The 24,232-nt window shown below is 56.8% G+C and overlaps 1 protein-coding gene across 3 annotated transcripts in view; it reads left to right on the top strand.

Annotated features, from left to right (window-relative positions):
* The window catches only part of LOC108556062 (uncharacterized), a 24,047-nt gene extending 3,088 nt beyond the window's left edge, over positions 1–20,959 (top strand). Inside the window, exons 1-3 of one of the 3 annotated variants that reach the window (XR_001890801.1) lie at positions 18,568–18,645; positions 19,212–19,953; positions 20,815–20,959. Coding sequence is in view for 1 of the 3 variants with exons in the window: in XM_017911975.1 (XP_017767464.1) it covers positions 18,440–18,645; positions 20,815–20,904 (296 nt within the window). In the remaining 2 variants the exon portion in view is untranslated. Of the gene's footprint in view, positions 1–18,439; positions 18,646–19,211; positions 19,954–20,814 lie in introns of those variants that run through there. The other 2 variants (XR_001890802.1, XM_017911975.1) reach the window with 2 other exon arrangements.
* The last annotated feature ends 3,273 nt before the right edge of the window (positions 20,960–24,232 follow it).

Below are 24,232 nucleotides of genomic sequence, written 5' to 3' on the forward strand. Positions count from 1 at the left end.
GAGAGAGAGAGAGAGAGAGAGAGAGAGCGAGTAAAGGATGACGTGTAAAGGAGGAAGAGGGAGGAAAGAACGAGCGAGTGTCTGATTCGTTGAGCCAACGAAATCGTTCGTACGGTTGTGTTTTGTTGATTATTGTCCGTTCAAAAGCGCGTATCCTTCCGCGATCGATCGCGTCTGGTGATCGTTTTACTCGATCGTTGGTTTAACCGGAGAACAGGGAAAGAAAGATCTGGAATCGCTGGATCGTACGCGGACACTGTCTAAACGAACGCGATTTTATTGGCCCAACGAATCCCGCGTTGTTTCCCGGTTCGACACGCTGCTGCGAACCACGAGAAACTGCGACAGGATACGCGATGGCCGTTTTGTAAATAGGGAGAAAGAAAGCGCGAAGAAACGATCGGCTGAAACACGGACGGAATCGAAGAGCGCGAGATGTTACGACCGGTCAGGGGAAATCGGTGAAAATGAGAAAAGAATGGGGGCCTTGGAAGCCATCGACGAATTTCGTCGATTTCGAATTCCGCTCGCTACTCGCCGCTCGTAAGCGTAATCGAACTCTTCGATTTCCGGCTGATTTTCACAGACACGCGAGAAATTTTGCGCGTTGGCCGCGACGCGTGTATGGAAAAGTCAACGGAGAGCGTGCAAGAGAGTGCGTTTACGCGTGCGCGCGCGTGTGAGAGAGTATGCACGAGGGTGCGTGTGCGTGTGCGTGTCGGTGTGCAAGGAGACGAGAGAAAACGGACGGCAGAGTGCGCGAGAGAAAGGGAACGAAAGGTGGAAAGGCCGAGGATGAAAAGGAGCGTAAAGATATTTAGACGTACGCGAATCACATGTAACACGCGTAGATCGGATAGAAACGAAATGAAACGAAATGAAACGAAACGCGAAAACGAACACGAATGCGCGCAAACTGTAAACATCTCCTCCTTTTCCCTGTATATTATTATAATTAAATATTAATTATTATTAACGTAAAATAAAGATCTGGCGAATGGTGGTGACGTTTTGTTAGAATGGCAGAAACTAAATTACTACTGAATTTTAATTAATAAACGACATGAAAGTAATACAACAACGTATTCACCGTTTTTTGCTTCATTTGCCAAGCATCACACCCGAAGAATAACGAACGACGACTAGGACCGGATAGATCGATCGATCGATTCGCGAGTTGGAGAGAAACGGTGGTTTCCGTATCGTGGGGACGCGAGTATTACTCGGTCAACGACGTCCATCTCGGCGAATTGGCAAAGTCGAGCGACTAGCGTGCCTCGGCCGCGCATACCTTCGAAATGGCTCCTATACGATTTCGAACCGCGACTAAGCGGCTCGTGAGCATCCTTCTCGTTTCAATTATTAGCCGGGATAATGGAACGAGCGCGCGCAACCGTTAATCATCGCGGTAGGTGATGCGACAAGTGGATAATTAGCCAAGAAAAAGGTTCGATCGACGTAACGTAACAGAGACTCGATTCGCTCCGTACGCCGGTTTCGTTCCTTCCACTCTGACGTAATACACCGAAGAAGAAAAAGGCGAAAAAATTGATTTCCAGCACGCGATCGTCGAATCCACCGATCGACGCGAGTCGAATACGAAAGTCGTCGCTGCTCGTACTCGTGTACGCGATGAAACCACGGTTACCGAGACAGCGATACGATATTTCCACGTTTCGCTGACATGCCGCGGGTCGATCCTCGGAGAAATACCCGGATCTCGTTTGGGAAGCTCCTTCTCCTCGAGCACCGCGCATCCGATTAATTCCACCTCCGTATGCACCGGTAAGACTGGGATCGCCGCGCGACGAAACGAGATTCCATAATTGCACGGTTCGCTTTTAACGACAGAGTTACCGCGCTTCCAATCGCATAGCCGCGATTCCAATCGGCCGCGAAATAATTGGAGGTAGATTCTGGCCTGGTCCAATTTTTGCTCGCGGAAGCGAATCGTTCGATTGGAATCGTGCACGGAGGATCTCTCCGCGTTGCGCAACGCCTTTCGGCCAAGCGATAGAACGCGACGCCGATCCGCTTTGCACAGCTGGAATCTCGATATCGGTCTGCGTTCGAAATTTTATCCAACCTCGTGGGTCGTCGATAAGGAGAGATATCGAGCAGAGATCCGGATCGCGACGTGCGCGTCGATTTTAGGGTTAAACCCACTAGGATCCCGAGAGATCGTTATATTCCACGTCGGGTAATCCGTTGCTTGCAATCTTGCGTGTTTCCTACGCTTTCGGAAGGTACGCGTGTACTCTCGGGTGTCTCTCTTCCGTGGTCCGTATCCCGTGGCCACCTTGGCGGAATAGACGAGCGGAGGTTGGAAGGAACGACGGGGGATATAAAGGCGAACGGATGGCGAGCCGATCGATTCGGGGAGGTGTCGCTGAAAGGTGTCGCGTTACGATCTTTCAGCTACTCGAGCGGCGTTGGCGCGGGTCGGATGGTAATATTAATAATCGGACGGGCGATCGTGGATAGCCTCGACAACTAGTAATCCAGCGTACTCGCGTAGACAAACCAGTCGGTCGTTGGGCAGATTTACCGGCAGTCCGCTCGAGAGCTATAATGATCCCGTGCTTCGAAACGTACGCGCGCAAACTAGAAACGATCCATTGATCTCGCGGGGAACCGATACTCGGAACGCGTAGCCGGCAACGGGTTTTTCCGCGGAAATCTGCGATCGAAGCGGCGACGGGGCGAATTCGATGGAGAGACGCGAGAGAGAGAGAGAGAGAGAGAGAGGGACAGAGAGGTAGAGAGCAGTTGGACGTTCCGACGGACACGCGCTTCCGGTTCCTGCGTGAGCGACGAGGCAAGTTCCTCGGCTCGTGCTGCTTCGGAGCGCAACCACGCGAGTCCGATTATTACGTGGAAGCGCGAATTGCCTTTAATTATGCATGGCAAGGAGCGTACGATTAACCGGCGAGATACGGTGCAGGGGTGATTATTTCTTTCCTCGGGTGAGGAATTCTTTGTTCGGTTCGCGTTTCGAGGGAAATCGACGAGCCGGTCTGGAACGGATAACCGTTAAATCAATTTTAAGAACAGGTTTCGATCCGGCGAGTGCGCTTCCCTATCGATTCTAGGATCTCTCGAGACGCTGGCGCGAAACGAGGCGACATCATTTTTGCGAGTCGCGGTGACATAACGAACAGAGTCGAACAACCGGTCGCGCCGTGACGCACCATCGTCGGCTTCGTCGTCGTCGTCGTCGTCGTCGTCGTCGTCGTCGTCGTCGTCGTCGTCGACGTCGAGGATCCTCCGGTTTGTCCTCCTAACGAGATCGTACCGCGATTAGTCTCCATCCTTAACCCGTGAACCTACCGGCTTGCGTAATATCCGTGTATCCGAAGCGACGAAGCGGCGGTGGGGCGAGGAAAGAGATGCGGAGGCGCGGGAGTGGAAAAGGCGCGAAACCAGGTGTCGAGTAGGAAATCGCCGTCGGATGGTTTCACCTCGTCGGTGCGTGACACGCGCGAATAATGAGTGCCGCTTCGAAAAGGGGTGAAACCGGCGGGGAAAAGGGGTCGGTTCGCAACGACACTGACACGAAACGAAACGGTGGCGGTGAAGCAAACGAGAGGGTGGGATAGAGAGGGCGGTGGGACGGGAGGGCGGAGGCAATGGAATCGGGAAGGCGATAAACAGGGTCGAAGAAGAGGCGAAAAGAGAGATGGCTTGGAAACGAGGGAGAGAAAAAAAGTTCGAAGAGAAATAGAAAGTGCGCGAGAGGTGGAGAACGAGGGAAGAGAAAGGAGAGAACCGCGGTGGAGAAAAGGGTTGCGAGAAAGCGAGAGAGGAAGGTCGTACGATGGGAAGAAGAAAGACGGTAGAGAAAGAGGAAGAAGGAGAGACCTAGTGGGAGATAGAGAGAGAGGGAGAGAGAGAGAAGCGGGTAGGGAAATTGAAGAGTGGCCGAGAGAAGCGCAGGCGCCAGCTACTACTACCCCCTTTGAAGCGAGAAGACATGCGCTCTCGGATGCCTTCTTGCTTTCTCCTCGTTCCTCCTTCGGTCTTCGCAACCCTTCGCTCGCCACGGCCGTTTCGTTCACACCTACCGAAATTATCGTTATAGGCGTACCGTGACGTCTGCGTACAACACCGGCCAGCGATCGCGTACGTGCACGCTCGCGATTCGCGTTACGGTTCATCCCCCCGGACACCGTTCGATAAGAGTTCGTCGATACCGGGAATATCGTCGTAGCACGGATTATTCAATCGGAATCGCCCTTTTTCCGCGGAGGTCCGGGGTAATCCAGGGCGCGCCTAATCTATTAGGCGTGTGTCGTATTCACGGTGGAAACTGCTCGACGAGCGGGTCGCGTCGCGTCAACGTCGAATCACGGCATCGAGAGATCCAGCTTCACGATCGGCTTCTGAAAAGCAGCAACGTCCTTCCCGACAGGTTTTTTCGCCTGGATGACTTACGGCGCCAGACCAATCGGCCGGTTGACATTCCTCGACTCGCGCGTATTGGCAACGCGTGCACGGCATTGCGTCGGTTTAATAGTCGAACGAGATAAAAGTATACAGGCAACTCGGTAGCCTTTCGAGGCGTGTTGCGCGTAACGCGACCTTAACCGGAACACCGTAATTATACCTGGAAACACCTTTCACGAGGTCCTCGAATCTCTGTAGTCTCTCGTTCGTCGTTCGCGCGTTCGTTTGTTCGTTCGTTCGTTGGTTCTTCCGAGCGTTGGAGGAAAAAGTGAGCGATCCGTCATGGCTCTCGCGGAGATTCTAAACGCGAGTAGAAGCGCGTCTAATTCGTGACGCGTTGCCGCGTAATCGGTGATACAGCTCTCCGGGATCTCGAGAGTTTCCGCGAGCGTAACGCTCGGCTCGTTGACATTCCACGAACGCATTAGCGAGGCGTGAACGGATCCTGACAGCGGCGCATTGATTTAATAGCCGATGCCCACACCGTGATCGTCGCCGCCACCGTCGACGACGTCGTCGTCGTCGTCGTCGTCGTCGTCGTCGTCGTCTTCGTCGTCGGCGTCCCGTTGTCGGTGCCGCCGATAGTCCCTCCGTTGGAGCGTTGGTTCAGGAACGGACGTAGGTATACGTACGTCCGTCCGTGCGCGAACGTGTACAGGCGAGAAGGAACGACGTCGACGATACGCGGCACTCGCGGCACGCGTGTGCGGAGGAAACAATTGAACCTCGGCCCTCTCTTTCGCACTCTAGCGCTCTACGCCGTGCCCGCGTCGGCTCTTCCTCTCCGTCTCTTTCTCTTTCTCTGCTCGTACCCCGCGACTCGTCTCTTTCCTCTCCGGCCTGGCAGCGAAGCTTAATAAGCACAGCTACCTACATTCCATTTCCGGTGCGCTGACGTCACTTGACAATCCGGCTACGGACAGCTCGTCGAGCCACGTACGAGCCTCGTCCATCCTTTAGGTATACCCACACCTCTCGCGAACGACGTTTCACCGGCTACGATTTCCTCTCGTGGCCTCCGATCGACGCCCAACGCGTTCGGTTCCTCTCCGTCGTCGCCTCACCCCCGATGGATCCACGATGCTCCTCCTCGATCGAGGACGCGTCGATTCGATCACGTTCCGCGCGTTTTTCCGACCCGCTTCGCGCTCGTCCCCTCGTCCCTGCGTTCCTATTTCGTACGGGCAACATCCGTACGGTAGCCGAGGGTCCTCGCCGAGCCCACACGCTCGGGTGGGGTGGTATCTCTCGCATCGCCGTACCTGCAGCCGTGCCGTTTCGATTCCTCCGAGTTTCCGATAGTTTTTCTCACGACGCGTGTCGCGATATTGCGTAGTGACGCGAGGTGGAAGGAAAAGGCGAGACGAAGAGACGAACGGATAGATAGATAGGTAGGCTAGAGCGAGCGAGAAAGAAGGAGAAGCGATCGCGCGTCGAAGCAACGCAAGCAGGTAGGCCTTGAACAGCTCCGGACCCACGCGCACGGCTCTCTAGGAGTGTTGGGTCGTATATAGAGGCATTCTCGGTTGGCGCTGCCGGGCAAAAGACAGATAAATAACTCAGGTATGGCATTGGCTAAGTAAACGAGCCTACGCGCGCATTCGCGAAACGTACACCTGTACTCGTACGGCGCGTACAGCTTTGCTATCCGCGCGCACCAGTGTATACGCGTTTAGCCACACGTAAACGCGCTCCTCTTCGACTCTCCTTATCTCGCTCCACCGTTTTCTCTCTCTCTCTCTCTCTCTCTCTCTCTCTCGCTCACTCTCTCCGTCGCACTTTCGGCGTTCGCTTTCTCTCCTTCGTCTTCGTCGCTCGCGAGCGGCAAACACGCGCGTAGGCGTGACTCGCGAGAGTGTCTCGTTGATCCTACGGACGACGCCGTTTTTATACGCGTCCAAAGAACCACGGTGTCGTTCTCGTGAGCGCGGGCGAGCCAGAGAGGACGTAGGACAACGGGACTCGAAGCTGACTCGTACGAGGCTCGTTTAGGTAGCCGACGATCGTCGCCTCGCGTCCTACCGACGCTCGTCCAAGCGGTAGAAAACGATCCCGGGCTCGTCGTCGTCGACGAGTCACGCTCCAGTTTCGACGCGGTTCGGGCATAGGTGTACAGGGCATCCCGGGGGTGTCGTGGTACCAGAGATGCTAGGACCCCGTCGCCTACGGTGGCCTCGCGATCGCGACGGGTTCGCGCGTGTACGCGCAAAATACGAGCCAACTGACGGTCAGTCGGCTGTCCGCACGCCTCCTTACTTATGAAGTTAATTGAGGGCAAACGTCCACCACCGATCTACTGACTAAGCCGAAAACATTTGCAACCGGTCAGCTTTACGACGCGCGACGCTCGCGTAATCGTTCGCGCGACAGCTGACACGCGTGGTCGACTGCGTCGGAACTTTTTCCTTTTTCCTTTTTTCTTCTTCTTTGGCGAAAACGCCCCGATCGAACTTTCGTCGCGTCGTTCCGGATCGCTTCGCGCTTCGTAGCACGCGTTCGCGTGAAATCCTTTGCCGTACAGCGTTTCTTCGAGTTACGCCAGCCTTTGACGCGTGGGGTGCACACAGACCACCCTCTCTTCCTTTCTGTTTCTTCGCTCGTTTTCCTTTCGCGACGCGTTTACCGGGATTCCGCGGGAAGTAAGAGTAATTCGGTCTTGCCCGATTTCGATCGATCGTCCACGGTGGCGTGTCGTGGCGTGGCGAAAACGGAGCGCCCAGGCGAAACCCCCGGTTTAGCGTTCACGATCCGAGCAGGGAGAATCGACGGATCGGCGGACAGGCGGTGGCAGCTCGACCGAATGAATTATACTAATGGCGTGACAAGTTACAAATATTGAATCTAATTATGGTAATGCGCCGGTAATCTATTTGCATTGCTGAATAACGAAGACACAGGTGGCACGGAAAGATCCCACCCAGGACCCTCGTGCGAGTGACCCAGAGACGGAGAAAGCAACGACGAGGCTCGAACGAGAGGGAAAGAAATTCGAAAGAGACGGCGCGCGTCCGTCTAGCCTTCGATTCGCTACTCGAGCAGAACCGGAACGGTTTCCACCTCTTTTCCTCCGTTTCCCCGAGACGAGCACCGGCAGGGTACATCGGTGCGCCGAATTTCGGTTCGCACCGGTGGCAATGGAGGAAAGTCGAGCGAAACGGGTCGCGCGAACGAGACGAGGAGACGACGCCTGGTCGGGCGAAGTATCGCGTTCGTTGATTCCCGGCGAGCATTATTATTCGCGCGTTTATCATTCGTTCGTTTATGTCAGCCGTTAACCGCGTCACGCTCCTCCGGCCTAGCGATTCAGCGACCGCGTTGGTTCTGCGCCGGGGTATCCACCGCGAAACGGCGAACGCTGCCTCGGATCTTTGAACTCTCCCGATGCGTTTCGTCGGTGGAACGGCACGCGTGGCATTGCGCGATGGATCGCGTGCGTAGCCCCGACTACGCGACGTTTCGCCTTTTTGCGCTTCTCCCTACCCACCCTTCTTCCCTCGCGGTCCGGCTGTCGACGACAAGAACGCGGACGCTTAATTCCATTATACGTCACGCGGATTGGCGTTCGCTCGAATTCGTGCCGTCACGCTTTCAGCCGGCAAACGAACGCGTATACGCCTCGATCGGTGACTTTTTTCCACGGGCCCTCGGCCCTTTTCCGCTTACGTGACGCAACGCGCGCGTGCTACGCGCATTTCCACTCTATCGTCGCGACGATTATTCCGTGCGTGCCGTTTCGTCGCCGTTGCCAACCCTCCGATACTACCGCCAACCATCGCGGCTAAGCACCGCGTTTCGCGCCACAACTTTCGACTCGATCCGCCACCCTCTACCGCTAGCCAACCTTTTATCAAGCGTCACGCTCTTTTTTTCGCGCCACCAGTTTAACCGTCTACCCCCTGGCTACCTTCTTACCTACCTACCTACCTACCTACCTACCTACCTACCTACCCACCTACCTACCAACATACCCACCTACCCACCAACCTACCAACCTACCTACCTAGCCATACATGGACGCAAGGTTTCGACCTGTTTTCGGAACGAGAGGACGGACGAGCCCTCGTCGATGGTAATTGGATCGACGAGTATATTTATCGGCGGCGTGGCCGTACGTACGGGCGCAACATTTGCAGGCAATCGAATCCGCAGCGCATTCGTGGACGAGTAATTCGATCGAGCTTTCGGCCGTCGACGAGTTCTCCTCGCAGCTGCATTCGCGTGACGCGACGCGATCGACGGGGTCCACGGAACGGGTGGACAGGTCGGGCCCGGCCCGAGGAAATCGGGGAAGGACAGCGCGGCGACGGAGGCGGCGGCGCGCGGAAAGTTTAAAAGGACGAAAGGCTGGTCTATCCCGTCGGGTCGGCGGGAGGGGTTCGAGGGGCGCGTGTCTGGTCCGTGTGGAACGCGTGTCTCGTGCCGTTGGCACATTCCGCATGCCCGCGGGAGGCCGATAAAACGTATGCAGATTAAAACATTTTATTTGAATGATAATATAACACTTGTTGATGCAAGCGCGTTGGCCTAGGTTAGCATAATAAACATTATGTAGATCTGTACGGCCACGACGAGCTATCCGTTCCGGCTACGTCCCGCCGTTACACAAACGCCTGTTAACTCTCCTCTATGGCAGAGGCGTGCGCGCGCGTTCCAGTGTTGTTTCTCCGCGTACCAACGTCCCCCCGCCCCCCTCTTCCAGTGGCCCGTTCTTCGCCGTCCGCACCCCTCTCCACTCCAGTCTGCCCCATGCCGCATCCACGAGACGTTCATTCATTAAAACCGGGAGACCGCGTGCATTCTCAATTTTATCGATCCCCCGATCGAGTCGCGACCGCGCGATCTTTCCGTGCTTTCGCCTCCGCGCGGCTTCCTCTCCTCCTCTAGATCGGCACGTCTAAACCTAACCACCCCCCGACCCGGCGCCGTTTCTTCGCCTCCGCGAATTCGTCGCTGTCGCCGAGCCGAGCGTGTCCGTAGGTGTATCGAAGGAAAATGTCAAGGAGAAGCTGTCGGCGTGGCGCGATACCGAGTTACGAGCGAGATTCGTCCATCGTACGTGTATCGCTTTCAGAGCTTACCGCGTGCTCGTATCCCATTTTTCCACGCCTTTGCCCGTGGCGCCGCAAAAACCGCGCCACTTTTCCCTGCCGCGATAGCAGGGAAAAAGAGAGAGAGAGGGAGAGAGCGAGACTACTGGCGCGAGCAAACGCGGAAGGAAATTCTATCGCGCGCGAGCAAAGGTCGGCAGACGAACGAGGGTGTTCGACGTTGGCGCTAACGAGAAATCGGAAACCGTCGTGAACGGCCGCCGCGCGGTAATCGGAATTCGATTGGATCGAACCGGCTAACCGGTTCGCGAGGGGGACGACGTCGCGTGATTCCAGAGGATCGACGAACTCTAGGAGCGGCGGAGTTAACGCGGTCGACACACTTTTCGTCGCGAGTCTCGTTCCAGCTTATCCGGTGGAAGAGACGAAATGGGTCGAACGGTTGCGGCGCGAAGTTTAGCAGGCAGACTCGTACGGTCGGTCCGGCACCAAGTGGCCGCGATAATAGGACCTATGACACGCACGTACGCGCGCACACACGCGGCTGCCCGAGTTAAGTGGCCGGCACTCGCTGAAAATAATGTTCAATTCCGACGTAACTGCACCTATGACCCTGACTCTTCTCGGTTTACCTTGAGCTCTCATTCGGAAATCCCGAGGAATGCTCTCGATCGAGTGGGCGGTGCGACGACGAATCGCCCGTTTTCCCGATCGCGCCTCGAGCCCCCTCGGATTCGAGTTCCAAGTCGAGACCACCGACTCACCGTGTCCGATCCTCGGAGACACGGCGATCGATCGATCGGTGGATCGATGGAACGTGGGTAGCGGCATCGCGACGGCCACCTAGTCGGAATAATAACGGTCGATTCGTAGACGCGACTGCAGCGTCCCTGACCCTCGAAGGGCAGGTGCCCTTCGGGGCGCGTTCGATTCGCGAGAGATAAAGAGAGAGAGAGAGAGAGAGAGAGACAGGTAGGGATACTCTGGCTCTTTCTCTCGAGCCACTTTCAGCCCGCGTTGCGCCGCAATCGGATGTAAATGCGATGCAAATTTCGAGGGACGAGGGACGGAGAGTCGGAGGCGCGGAGCGGCGCTATCGGGCTACCGAATGTACCGGGTGGCGCGATAAACTAGAGCGCCACGGAGCGAGGCGAAGCCGGCTCGATGCCGGTCCGAAGGGATTGCGAAGCACGAATTCCGGCCACGGGCCCGCTGACAAATTTAACGACCGTCCGCGCCACCCGAACCGCGCCGCCGACGAAATATTTACCTGCGGGAAACTCCAGCTCGATAGCCTGCATTTAGTGCACCGACACGCTCCATGCCGCGATACGCTTCTCTCTCCTCGCCGCGTTACGTATTCAGAGGACGTTGTCAGCCCTGGCTCCGTCGGGATCCTATCGATGTCGCGCCCCCTCTTTAATTGCCCGATCGAGCAATGCTTTCCCGACCGTTTCGCCGCTTACCGCCTTTCCGTCCGATATCATCCACACCTCCGCGCGATCCTCTCAGGCGTTCGCCATTTTTCCACGCTCGCCCTCCATCCGCGTGAGAATCGCGAGCGCGGAATTAGATCGTTATCGGGCACGATGATCGTTCCACGCAGCCGTGGAATTCCCGGGGAAAAAGAGCGCGACAGCGGTTGCCCTCGAGTCCCGCGTGATTCTTGAAACCGGTACGACCGTTTTTACCCGACCTCTCGACCAAGCGCGATTCGGCTCAATTCGCGCGACTAGAAACCGTTCCGCCTTGGCCGCGAGTCCAAAGATGGACGCGTCGTTTCTTCCTCTTTCCGCCGATTCGCTCGAGGGTACACCGATCGCGAAGATGGATCGTGTCCGATGGACCAAGTGGAGGAACGAAGCGCGGGGGAAACCTCGGAGCCGAACTGAAGTAGTAGCTTCACCCTCGAATCGAACGTCGCGTCTCTTGGAATTTTCCTCCAGGCGTCCGGATAAATCCGATTCCGTCCACTCGCTTCTCTCCGCCACTGTCCCGTCTCGTCCTCGTCGAAGACGGGAGACGCGAAAGCGCGTCGAGCAGATGGGAAAAAGGATCTCGCGAGAAAGGTCCTTCCTGAAATCCAATTCCGAGCTCGGTCAGTGGTGCACCGTTGGGACGGATCTCGCGCCAAGGGCTAGCACCCCGAAGAACGAGATAGATAGAGAGAGAGAGAGAGAGAGAGAAAGCGAGGAGCGTAGAAACAGAAGAGGAGGGCGCTGTGGACCGAGAGCAGGGTGCGACTCGGTAAGAGCAACACGGGCTGGGGGGCGAAAAAAACGCGTGGAATTAGCGGTCGGACGCGTGCAATGCGGACGGGTCCGCATTGTTGTCCAGTCGTATTAGCGGTAGCTATGGTAGGCGAGAAAAGAGACGCGGCGTTTGGAGGAAGGCGGGCCTGGGCGAGAAACGAGAGCGAGATTCCAGAACGGAGCCTCTCCGCCCCTAGTTTTCCGCTTTTGTTCGTAGCTCGCGTTACGCTTTACGAAAAGGGGGATCTCTTGACGCGCTTTCCGCGCCTTCCAGTTCGATTTTCCGCTCGTTCGAGCCTCCTCTCCGTCGCCGCGGTCGTGCCCGTTGCTAACCGATACGAGACCCCGCGATCCGTGGATCGAGTTAGATCTCGACGCGTGTTTGTCGCGGAAACCTACGCTCGAGCTCTCGCTTTTTTCCCTCGTCTTTTTCCGCGTCAAACTTTACTGCGTCACGCGTTTTTTTCCTCGGGACGTCTTTGTCCGAGTTATTGGAAGTTTGCCTTGAACTTTATCATCGTCGCGACGCGAGAACCTATGGCTTGTAAAATCGAGTATTTCGACGAGTACGATAATCGCGCGTTGCGAATCACCGTACCTTGCGAGATATCGCGATTATCGTGTTCGCGACACCGATACCTTCGTATTTCCGCCTGTGCCAACCTTTTCGCCGCTTAAACCGCCGCGACGACCACGACGACCACGACGAAGCAGTTGCTCGATGCCGTGGGCCGATTTTTACAGATGCAAAGGAGTTTACGAAAGACGGAGCGCGCGGAAAGAGCGCGAAATAGCGCGGAAAAGAAGAATGACGCGGAACCGAGCCGAAAGCGACGACGATTTATTCCGCGGATCGCATCGGTGATAAATACGAAGCGACATTGTTGCGTCGAATCGGAAGACCGGTGGCGCGACATGTGTCCAGTGACGCATTCCTTTCTCCGTTTTATGGAACGAGCATAAATTCCCCGGGAGCGGCGCATCCGTGGGCACGATTTCAATCTCGGGTCCTTTCATAAAAGAACTCGCGCGCCCGTAAGCGAGCAATAATTCTCCCTATTCTACACGGTGTTCATTAATTACGGATGGTACGCGGGCAAGAGAAAAGAGAAAGAGAAATTATGGATCCGCCTTTATCCGTGCATCGGCCAGCCGTGCTCCAAAGCGAAAGATATACCAGTTCGCGGTATTTTTTTCGCGACGTTGCGCGATAAGCCTTACCAGCCTGGCGATTATTTATTATTCTCGAAAATTCCTTCGGCTACCTCGCGAGCCGAACGCGAAGCGGAGCGACGCGTGGGAGGCCACGGCGCTCGTCGTCGCGTACCTTGGTACGGTGTAACGGCCGTTCGAATCGGCGCGAGTCTTCGAATTCGAGAGCGGTTTGCCACGGGAGGACGCGTGAACGTTTCGCCTTCGTCGACGCGGTCGTTTCCAGCAGCGGCAACCGAGGGTTTCGTGCGCGCGATCTGCGAAACGGGAGCGAGGCCGCGCTCAGCGGGAGACCGGACTCGCGACAGACAAGCCGACAGAAGCTGGATGGAAAACTCGGAACAAAAAACGTTAATGCCGAACGAGAAACAGTTTATAATCCGTAGAAGTTAAAATGGAGCGACAATGGGCCACGCGGAGCGTAATAAGGGGCGCTTACAGGATTACACGCAGGAGCGGCCAGGTAGACGCGTTTCCCGCGTTACCTCATTCGGGACACGATCCTTTCCGGGACAAGGACGAACACGTCGACGACGACGACGACGACGCCGCGCGGAGACGGACGCGAAACCAACGACGAATATTCGTTTGGTCCGGAAGCGGGCCGAGAGCCGATGTATACGTGTAACGCGGGGTATCAATTCCGATCGATCAATGGGGCTTCCCTGGACGATTAGTAGGCGAACGGCGTTTAACCGTTAAATACGACGTTTCAGACCGTAATAGCGGCAATTATCGTGTTAGTAGCTATATTCCGAAGGCATCCGTCGCTTCGTACCTTTCGCCGTGTAATTACGTCTCGTTAAGACCTCGGGAATGTAATCCGGCTCGCGGACGAAACTGGAAAACCGGCGCGCACGCTAGCCAACCCAACGACCCGATACGCGTTCTTCCTCTTTTTCTCTCCCCGCTTCTTCTCTCTTTCCTCCGACCCTTTCTCTCCTTTGCGCCTTTTCACCGGTCTCGCTCGTTCTTCCGCGATTCTCGTTCGCGCGCCGCGTCGCCTAATCGGTTTCCGGGTCCCGAAATGGCAGAGAACTCGATCGGCGCGGCCTCGGTGGCAAAGTCGAAGGTGGTAGACTCGAATCGAGCGGTTCCCCGAGGAACTCGAGAACCCTCGAAAGCGAGGATCCGAAATGTTCGGAGGGGGCGCGGTCGGGACGCGAGAGAGACATAGGAACGAGGCATCGCGGCGCGTTCGGAGACGGCACGTGAACTTTCACGCACGGGGCCCCTCACGGTTGTCCGTGGCCGGTGACGAAGCCCACGGACCGAGAGTAGGACGAAGCCGGGACCAGAATGCCGAAGGTGAGCTCCGAGGGATACGTAATCCTTCGAGCATGTTCGTTGGGCACGATCCTTTTCGGATCTCGCCGGGTATCCGAGTTGGGTACGTGCCGCAGTTTCGTATACCACCCGGCGTTGGATCCCATCGTTTATTCCGAAGAACAGTCGATCGTGGATCGTTGGTCGTCGTCGTCGTCGTCGTCGTCGTCGTCGTCGTCACCTCGAGTCTCGAGTCTTCGCTGGAACGGCAAACCGGATAGTGGCTGTTGTCGACAGGCGCGACATTGCCGGTGTAAAGTTTGCCAACTTATTAAGACACCGTGATAAACGTCGACGCGGAGCGAGGCGCGAAGGAATCGTTTCCCGATCGGGACCCACGGACCCTTTGCCCCTTTGCCCCGTTAACGACGAGCGATAACGCGCGGTCGACCGTTGCAAAAGAGAGCGTCGCTGTAAAGCGATACGCGTAACGACCGCTCTCGAGACCGGGTTCGACCAAGTTTTACAACGACGTCGCGCTCGCGATTATCGTAAAACCTAGCGTATACGATTTCCGTGCCGTTTACGCGGGAAAAAACGACTCACGGTGTAGGATTTCCGGGCGATTTGGAATTCGCGATTCGAGAAACGAGCAATGGAAGGTGTCACGAGTACGCGGATCGCCGCCACTGCGCGGGAGGGGCCTCACGCGGGAGCACGCGCGGACGCGATGCATTTCGGGATGGAAATTAAACAGTGACGGGGATCGACGAGAAAATCGATGTTCCAAGGGTCATGGGTCAGCGTGAAACCCGGTGGCCGAGTAGCCTTTGTCGTCGCGTCGACAGCCACCGGTTCGTACCGGTCTCCTCCGTGAGAAAAGAGAGAGAGAGAGAGAGAGAGAGAGAGAGAGGGGAGAAGAGAGGGGGCAGGTGTCCTTAGGTGGTTCGCGCGGTGATTCGTCATAGGCGTGACCCAACTACTCCGACTACGGCTACGACGACCACCACCACCGCTACCACCACGATCACGACGACGACGACGACGACGACGACGACGACGACGACGACGGCGATGGCGATGGTGGCGAACGTCGTCGACGTTCCATCCTAATCGCGTCATCGTCGTCCACGACGCCCGACTTTTTTTTTTTCCCGCCGCGTAGATCGTATCTCGCGACGTTGTTACCGCATGCCGTTCGATACTCGCAACGGGCGGAGGCCTTCTACTCGTGTCGGGCCCATTTCGCGCGCAGGTGCCTCGCTTCTTCTGTCGTCTCTGCGCCGATTCTCTGCGCGCGAAATCGTCCGGGCGCGTACGAATCCACGCAGTTTCGCGTTTCACGATTTTTCGAGGCGAGACTACGGGCAAAGAGGTGGGCAAAGAGAGAGGAGGAGAGAGAGAGAGGGAGATAGGGAGAGAGACGAGAAAAGAGAAGATGCAGCGGAAGAAGGTTCGACTAGATGGTAGAGACGCGCTTTCTCGCGAGATGAAGGGAGAAACGAGAGACCAGGTAGTAGAGTGGATAGTAGGCAGCCTGGACTGACCAGCGGGTGCTCCGGATCCGACTGGACCGGTTTTGCTTGAATTCCCTAGGAGTTCTAGCCTTCGGGACTCGCGAGAGTGCTCGCAGGATTCTCACTGGCCACCGGTCCACCGGTTGCTGCCTCTGGCTGCGGCTGCCGCCGGTCACCGGTCGCTACTGCGACGCGCAACAAGACCGGACGAGGACCACTCTTTGGCCAGTTCTGCTCTCTCGCTCGCCGTTTTTTTCCCCGCGATCGCTCTTTCCTCCGTCTCTCGTTTCTTTGCCCGTTTCCCCAGCGGGGAGGAAGTTTCGCGCCGTATCGGCGGACCCGTTCCACCGTGCTACCCACTACGTTTCAACGTATCATTTATCATCGGACGAGAGCGTGCCTCGTCGCGACCGTTCTCCGCTGCCTCTCGCTGCTGCTTCTGCCTCTCTGATGACTTGATACTACGCGCGCGCACGCGCGCGCATGGACCGGCCTCGCGACACCGATACGACCGCGTACTATCTGATCCGTCCTCGGAGAAACCGGCGATGAGGACGAGCACACGGTTCCTTCCCTCGCCGCGACGATCAGACGCGACGCGGCACTCGATTCTCGGATTCCGCGCGATCCGAGATATCCTCGCTGTTTACCGTCCCTGCGCTCTCTGCTCCTACCGGAACTTTAATTATAGCGGTACTCGCGCAATTTGTCTCGTTATCGATTCGAGATTTCGCGACCGGACGGCTCCCTGCTGCCCGTTCCCGAGACTCGTCCTCGCTGCTTTATCTCGCGTTTACTTTCCCTCGCGGAATCCACCGTCCCCCGTTCACTCGCGCGCACGCACGCACGCACGCACGCACTCATGCACGCATGCACGCAACGTACACCCCTTTCCTTAGCCGCCCCATGGCGGTTCGACACTCGCGCGGTCGTACACCACCGTGTCGTCATCGTTACGACGTTCCAGTTTCGCGCGAGCTATTATTATGTTTCCCTCCGGAAGGGAATCGCGCGTCGGTTTAGCGCCGGCCACCGATTCTCCGGTTTACCCTCACTCGCTCGCTCGGCCTCGGCCTCTTTCAGGCCGCGCATCGGAATCCAGTTTTCGAATCGAGTTCATCCTCGTGAAACGGTCCAGGATGACCGTTGCCTGGCATGGAAGCTGCTAGACGTCACCGACCAATCCTAACCGTCGACCCGTTTCTTTTTGTCTCGAGGAAGAGAAAAGATTCGCACGCGCAGTAGAGTACGTCTGCTCGACGACCACGGACACGATGAATTTGTTGGTCGATTAACGTCGAGTCGTCGAGAACGTAGTTGCACGATCGCTGCGGGCCGTGGGAGAGAGGATTTTTCATTCGCTCGTGTGCGGCAAAGAGCCGGCGCGGTTCCTTTATTTACGGCGGGTTCTTCGTCGCGGCGATTTAAATTAATAACGTCGCGTTTCCCTCGGCCGAAGCGAAGATTAATAGCTCCCGGAGAGCCCGGTAACGGAAATACGAGCAAGACTCCCGGCGAATCGCGGAGAGGCGATTTTCCGAGCGCGCGAGAAGAAGCCGAGAGCGATGCGAATGGTGTCAGTGTGTCCGTTTACCACTTTGCGTATTCGCTTTGCCGATCCGCGTGCTCGAAAATCGTAGCGGGTTTATTTATTCGTTCGGCGCGACATTCCCGGCATTCCCGCGGCAACGGCGATCGAAAATTCCGCGCGATTACCGACAAGCGTCTTTCGCCGCGCGACGCGAATGCGGATTAACGCTGGCGAGCGTTCATTATCGAGTCGACCACTTAGCGTCGTTAATGTCCTAATAATTCCGATCGTGGCTATTATCTAACCACGCGAGACCTAACGTGTAATCGATCGGATTACGTTAATTGCACCGTCGGGATGGCGGGCGTTCGGCGTGCGGTACGTTCCAGTCCGCTTCGGGGAAAACTGGTAATGGAGGCGACGCGGATCGGAATACGCTGGACTTTTTCCATAAAGCCTGCGGTGCGGAAGGAGAGCGGCGTTGCCCGTTACCGTTCGCTCGCTCGATCGAAATCATTAGTCACGGCGAAGAACCGTCGTTAGCGCGGCATTAAACGGCTATCGGGCGATGTATCTCCGGAGAAAAATACAATCGCGTTCGACCCTGAGATCCTCCGCGGACGCGAATAAATTAGCGGAAAAAATGCGCGCAACTGTGCGGTTAATTCGTATCGCGTCACGGAGAGGCGAGACGGCGCGGCGCGGAGAGGATGTGGCACGAAATCGTTGCGGCCGGTTCTCGATCCGCGAATTCCATCCGAGGCCCAACTATGTAACGAGCGAACACGCATAATGATATTAATCAAGGCGGCGCGTTCGGCTTCCTTAAAATTGCCGGCAGGCTCAATTTCTCACTTAAAATCTAATTAGAGCTCGCCGGAGTTCTCGGCTGCTGCCGTGGGCCAGCTCTCTCTCTCTCTCTCTCTCTCTTCTTCTTCTCTCTCTCTCTCTCTCTCTCTCTCTCTCTCTCTCTCTGTTTCTCTCTCTCGATCTCGCAGGCGGAGCAGGGAAGCCGAGGGTGACCGGTCGTGAAAGGGGTGGGCCGCTGCGTCCGCGGGGAGCGACGAGGCGGGGCACGGGGGGCCGAGGGGGGCCTCGCGACTACGACCTCGGCACCGACGCAACCCACGGATCCCCGAGCTAAGGCACCACTTTACCAAATTGCAGTTTCCTGCCCTCGGATCGTCGATCGTCGATCGTCCTCCCGCCAGGATCTCCGTCCCGGAGCCGAGCTGCGGGCAGCGGTCGTCCTCGGGATCCGAGATTCTCCACGCGCTCCTTCTCGGGCCACTTCTCGGACGTCCGGAACGAGTGGTCCGTGGATCGCGCGCGACCCGGACCCTCGGACCGCCCTCATCCTCCTCGGATTCGAGGTAAGAGTCGCATTCCCTTATTCTCCGTCTTTCGAGTCGCGCTTCGAGTTCGTGTCCTCTCGAAACTCCGGTACGCGCGGGTACGCTACGAGTATACGCGAACGAACGGACAGCGACGGTGAACCGGAAAGAAAAGGGAGCGTGGAAGCGCGTGTCGGGGAGTCGCGCGATGTGGGCACGTTGAGTTACGTTGGGTGGAGAAACGCGGCGGTAGTTGTCGAAGACGGAGGAAAGTTAAACGGAGCGAGGAGCGCGTGGAAGCCGCGGGGGGATTTACGATTGGAAGACGAAGGGTAATCGGCAGTCCGCGAGCTCGTGGATCAACTCGTTGCGATTCGTTAATTATTACCGTCGAGTCGACTAGAGCTCGTCCGTGTAGCGGCGCGGGACAGGGTTGGGGGTGGGCGCGCGGAGAGGACAGGCCAGCCGCGAGGGGGGCGCGATGCGAAGGAGCAAAAAAGACGGTCGATCGTTAGCAAGGTACAAATTTCGCCATTTGCCGCAATAAACCTTCGAACCCGCTTGTAACTTCTTCTTATGGGAGGCATGAGTAATCGCCTTGTTAGCCCTTATGGCCTATAGCGCTCATACGCTCGCTCCCTTGTCCATGGGAGGGACAACAGCAACGGCAACAGCAACAACAACAACAACAACAACAACAACAACGGCAACGGCAACAACGGCCGACATGCACGCACAGCGATTGCAAAAAAACGAAGGGAACGGGGCACGAGGGGAGATACTGCGACGAGGCGCCGTGAGAGAGAGAGAGAGAGAGAGAGGGAGAGGAGAGGAGAGGAGAGGAAACGATAGGGGTATGAAACGCGAAACACACGCGATATATATACCCCATCGACACCGGAGTCTGTGTAACGAGCGACGCAAAGGACCCGCCGATCCTCACGAGTAGTGGAGAAATCGAGAAGGAGCGAACGAGCAGAGAACCGGAGGAGAGTGCAGAGTGGGAGCAAGTCCAAGGCATTTGCGTTGTAACCGAGAAACGAGCAAAAAGCGAACGCGCGCCAACCACGCGGACAGTACCAGGGAGAGAAAGAGAGAGAAAGAGAGAGAGAGAGACAACGATGCCGGGGGTGGAAGCCAACCGAGGAATCCTTTCGTATTTTCGCCTTTCTTTCCTCCTCCCTGCCATGCTGCGCCAAATTTAATTACCTCGCGCGCCACTCGACTCTCTACCACTTAATTAGCGGCCTATAAATTAAAATATTCCTCTCCGACGACGGGAAAACTTGCGGGGAAACGACGAAACGCTGTGCAGCGCGAAACGAATCGATCGCATCGAATCCGTAGGTAAGACCTTTCGAATTTCGCTTGCAATCGATATCCTCTCGTCGATCGCGAACGCGTCGTTCCATCGACGGGCAATCCGATACGAGTGGACGCGCGTCGCGTACGTGTACGCGTACGTACACGCGTCTAGACGGTTTTAAATTTTCGAGAATCGAGAGAGAGAGAGAGAGAGAGAGAGAGAGAAAGAGAGGGAGGTTAAAAGCGGAGGAATCGGAGAGGTCGACTCGGTCGCGGCGACGAGATGTTCCAAAGTGAGAAATTTTCTGAAAAATTTCGTCGTTCGCTCGCGCGAATAGCGTCGCGACGCGTCGTCCGTACCCGGCGAGAAGATCCAGAGACCGTTCTTCTTCTCCGGAACCCGTGGTCTTTCGCGGGACCTCCGACACGGAGATACTGCGTGGCGGAGGCGCGGATACGCCGTGGACGCGCGTGTGCGTATCCCGTGCCTGCGAGTCGCGTGGCCCCATATCTTAAGAAGTAGCCAGGGGGGGTCCGGCGAAGGACAGCGAATGGGGACTAACACTGTTTTATCGTGTAGCCAATTAATAACGTTTCCCTGGACCCCTTCGTCCCTTTCCTCCTCGTCCGCTTTCGCCGGGAAGAAGAGATCTCTGCTTAAAGATACCCGGGGACCGTTCGGGACCCCCGGAAAGCGACGCCAGACTCGTAGCTGGTCCACTCTGCGCCCCGCGCGATTATCGCCTTTCGACCGCCCGCCACCCATATCCCCATGGACCATGCGACGAAAGATCGTGGACGCGTAGCGACTCGGAAATCGAGCGAGCGACGAAATTCCCAGCTTCGTTCACGATTCTTGTTGCGCAGCTAGAAATTAAGAGGGTTTTGCTTGTGATGTTGCAGCTTACAGATTTGTCTCGTATCGTCCTGCTGCAAGCGATCGTTCCAGAGTCCTGTCGCAGCCAGGCATCGTGTCAGTGTGGAAATGCATAATTACATAGAATTACGGTATAAGTTGTGTTAAATCAATGTTAATCGCTGTAGCGAAGTGGGGTATTACAATAAATACATTATTTTATGTAAAGTGTCTGTTGTTGGTTCTCCATTCCGGGACGCGGCGAGTAAGCCGAGCGTATTCGTCGCGCGCGCACTCTCGCCCAGTCATCCTGGTAGGAAGCGCGCGTCGCGTTACACGATCGCGAGGAGAGATCTAAACTCGCTGGATCGACGGGGAACCGTTTCCAGTGCCGCGGACGAAACGACTCGATATCCTTTCCCGTCCTTCTTCCACGCGGTCGTTGACGCGGCGTACCGAGGGAAAGAATGGCTCGTAAAGAGCGGCTGCAACGGTCGGCATCTGCGATGCGCAATTAACGAAAGGGTTTTCGCCTGGCCCCGTCCGCCCCGTTTCGTTCGAGCCAGCGATACCTTCTCGAGCCCAGCCGCTGCCGCCGTCGTCGCCGCTGCTGCCGCCGCCACGCTCGTTGACAAGCCGTTTGATTTATAACGAGCTTTTATTTTTTAATCCCGGCACAACTGTCACCCTTCTCGCTGCCGCTCGTTTCGCGCTTCTTCGCCCGGTTTCGCGCAGCTTTCCGCCGGCAAATTTATCGTTCAATTTGCCGCGCTCGAAGGCGACCCGAGCCGAAATCGAATCACCTCGAAGGCGCTACCCGCGCGGTTCCACGAAGCGGATCGTACCGCGAGCGTTACTGCAACGGGCGTGTCGCGGAACACGGAGGCTCGTCGGGTTCGTTCGCGCTTAATTCCGGCTTTGCGACTCGGGGGTACTTAACCCTCGGGATGGGTTACGAAATGACTTTATGGCAGATCGGAGGCTCGCTTCGAATTGCGAGCAACGGGAGTGGGACGCGTCGCGGTCGCGAGACGCGTCCAAAGATCGTTTCGACGACCGACCGACCGACCGACCGACCGACCGACCGACGAGGACGAGCAGACGGGCCCTGGAGAATTGCGCAAATGGAATCCTGATTGCGAGTAACGCGACATCCGTTACCCTTTCTCGGGGCTCGGTCGTCGCATCTTTATCGCGAGTACCGAGAATTCTCTGGAACGCGAGGGGGAGCGAAACGGAGAGGGTGGAAAGTGCAAGCACGGTGGATTCCGAGACGACGGTTAAAGGAGCATCTAGGTAGGCGACGGGGCTCGTTGGGCCGTTCGACGAGGCAATTTCGCGTCACGATCGCTGCGCGCGAGAAAGCCCGGGTTTGAGCACCTCTTTGTAATTTTACGTTGCCGTGGGGTGGCTAAAGCTGACGCAGTGGGGTAGGTGGTCGAGGTATGCCCAGTAGCCAATTCCCGGCTCTGGCCTCGACTCGCCGGGTCCATTCATCGCCGAGCACTACGTGACCGGTTTACCAATCCAGCTCTTCCTACACCAACACCGACGCCCCTGTCCCGTCTCTACCTTTCGCCTGCCACCGTCGGCCCGCTACCTTCGCGTACGTCTACGTGTATCTGCCAGACAACCCTCGCAGTCATATCGACCGGCTTCCCATGCCCCGTCGACTCTCCCCTCGCGATACCGAACTTCTTCTCCTCTCGTCCACCATTTTCCGAACCTTTCGCTCGACCTCGATTCCGTTCCAACCGGCGATCGCGTTGCCAAAAATTTCCTCGTAAAAATCTCGCGACGCGTGCACCGGGACCGACTCCTACGCGAACGTTTGTCGGAAGTTGGAAGAACGCGCGCGTGCTCGCAGGGGGCGTCTCGCGTCGCGCAAAGACGACTAGCAAGAGGTAGAGGAGGAGGAGGAGGAGGAGGAGGAGGTAGAAAAGGAGAAGGGCCGACTCGATCGGGTCGGTTTCCACGCGATGATGACATGTTAATGTATGGATACGTAGTACGTAAGAGCGTGTCTGGAAGGTAGGAGGGCGGGCGCGGAGGAGCCGAGACGCGGAGGGCACGGTGGTGGCAAGCACGAGCCAAAGGAGGGCCCCCTTTCCTGCCGGATGAGTTTCTTTCGGTTCAAAACGAACGGGTCCTCGGCCCCGACATCCCGAGTCATTGTCGCCCTGCCTTCTTCATCTGCATACAATGCCGGAGACATCCGCGGCTCGAACCATCCCCCTGCTGGCCCCCGTGCCCCGGACCGCCCTCTGTCTCCCCCGACGTCTCGACGACCCAACGTATCATCGGAATATCGTTAATATGGCCGCCCATCGAAATTACCGAACGAACCGACTCGCGACCGAACGCGGAGCGGCGCGGAGCGACGAGGAAGCCGCGCGCAGCACGTGTCGAGACCTACGGTTGCTTTCGAATTCTTTCGGTCCTGGTTTTCGCCAGCTCAGCCCGCCGCAGCGTCGCGATCGTTTCGTCGTCGACGCGACAAAAATTAAAAAAAAAAAAAAAGAGCTATCTCGTGTTCGATCGCGGAGAAATCGGGAAACTCGGTACCGCGAACGAAGGGGATAGAAGAGTCGTCGATTAAGCGCAGAGGGTCGAGCTCGTAACGGTTAGTCGGTTGTGTGCTCCCTTTCGAACCGAATAGTGGCAACAGTTGCGGTTTATGAAATTAAATCCACCCTGTGTTGCACGCTTCGTTTCGCTCTCCTCCTCCTCCTGCTCCACCTCTCGCGAGTGGTAACCTCCGACCGGCTTTCCGACGAGAAGAAGAAGAAGAAGAAGAAGAAGAGGAGGAAGAGGCACTTGGCCGAGGCAACAATGTCCGCGATGGCTATCGCGAATCTCGCGAACTTTTGTTAAAGGTTTGCTCGAAATCGAGAGAGCACGCGGAACGGGGATTTTTCGTGCGAGCGATCAAACTCGGTGGGGCGCCCCTTCTCGTCGTATTTGTCGCGAATGGCGCGGTCCGGGGACGATTTATACTTGGGGACGAGCGTGGAACGCGCGTCGTTCGGCCACGCTCTATAATATCCAGCACGAGCGCAGCCACCTTTATCTCTGCTATTAACCCCCGGCAAGTAATTAAATTAAATGATCCACGGTCCCTCGATCATCCGGCTCGTAAGTGCCTATTTATTCCGACACCCTTCAAACGCTACGAAATCTCGTATCGCGGCGCGCGTCGCGGGAGTTCCGAATTACGCGTCCCTTGGAATTCCTCGAGTCTCTCGACGTAAAACGCGCGATCGGGGCACTCGCCGCGAATGCGAGATATCCGGCAATCTCGCGGACGATGGAGGAAGGAACGGTTCTAGCCGCGAAAGCAACGTTTCGGAACAGCTGGGTCGAGATTGTCGGAGGATATATGGAGAAGGCCCCTTCCGGGGCCGATCTAGGTTCTCGAGTGGCGCGTTGGAAAAAGAAATCGGGGGGGGGGGGGGGGGGGGGGGG

Source organism: Eufriesea mexicana, unplaced genomic scaffold (assembly GCF_001483705.2).
Source record: "Eufriesea mexicana isolate 0111107269 unplaced genomic scaffold, ASM148370v2 scaffold294, whole genome shotgun sequence".
Classification (NCBI taxonomy): domain Eukaryota; kingdom Metazoa; phylum Arthropoda; class Insecta; order Hymenoptera; family Apidae; genus Eufriesea; species Eufriesea mexicana.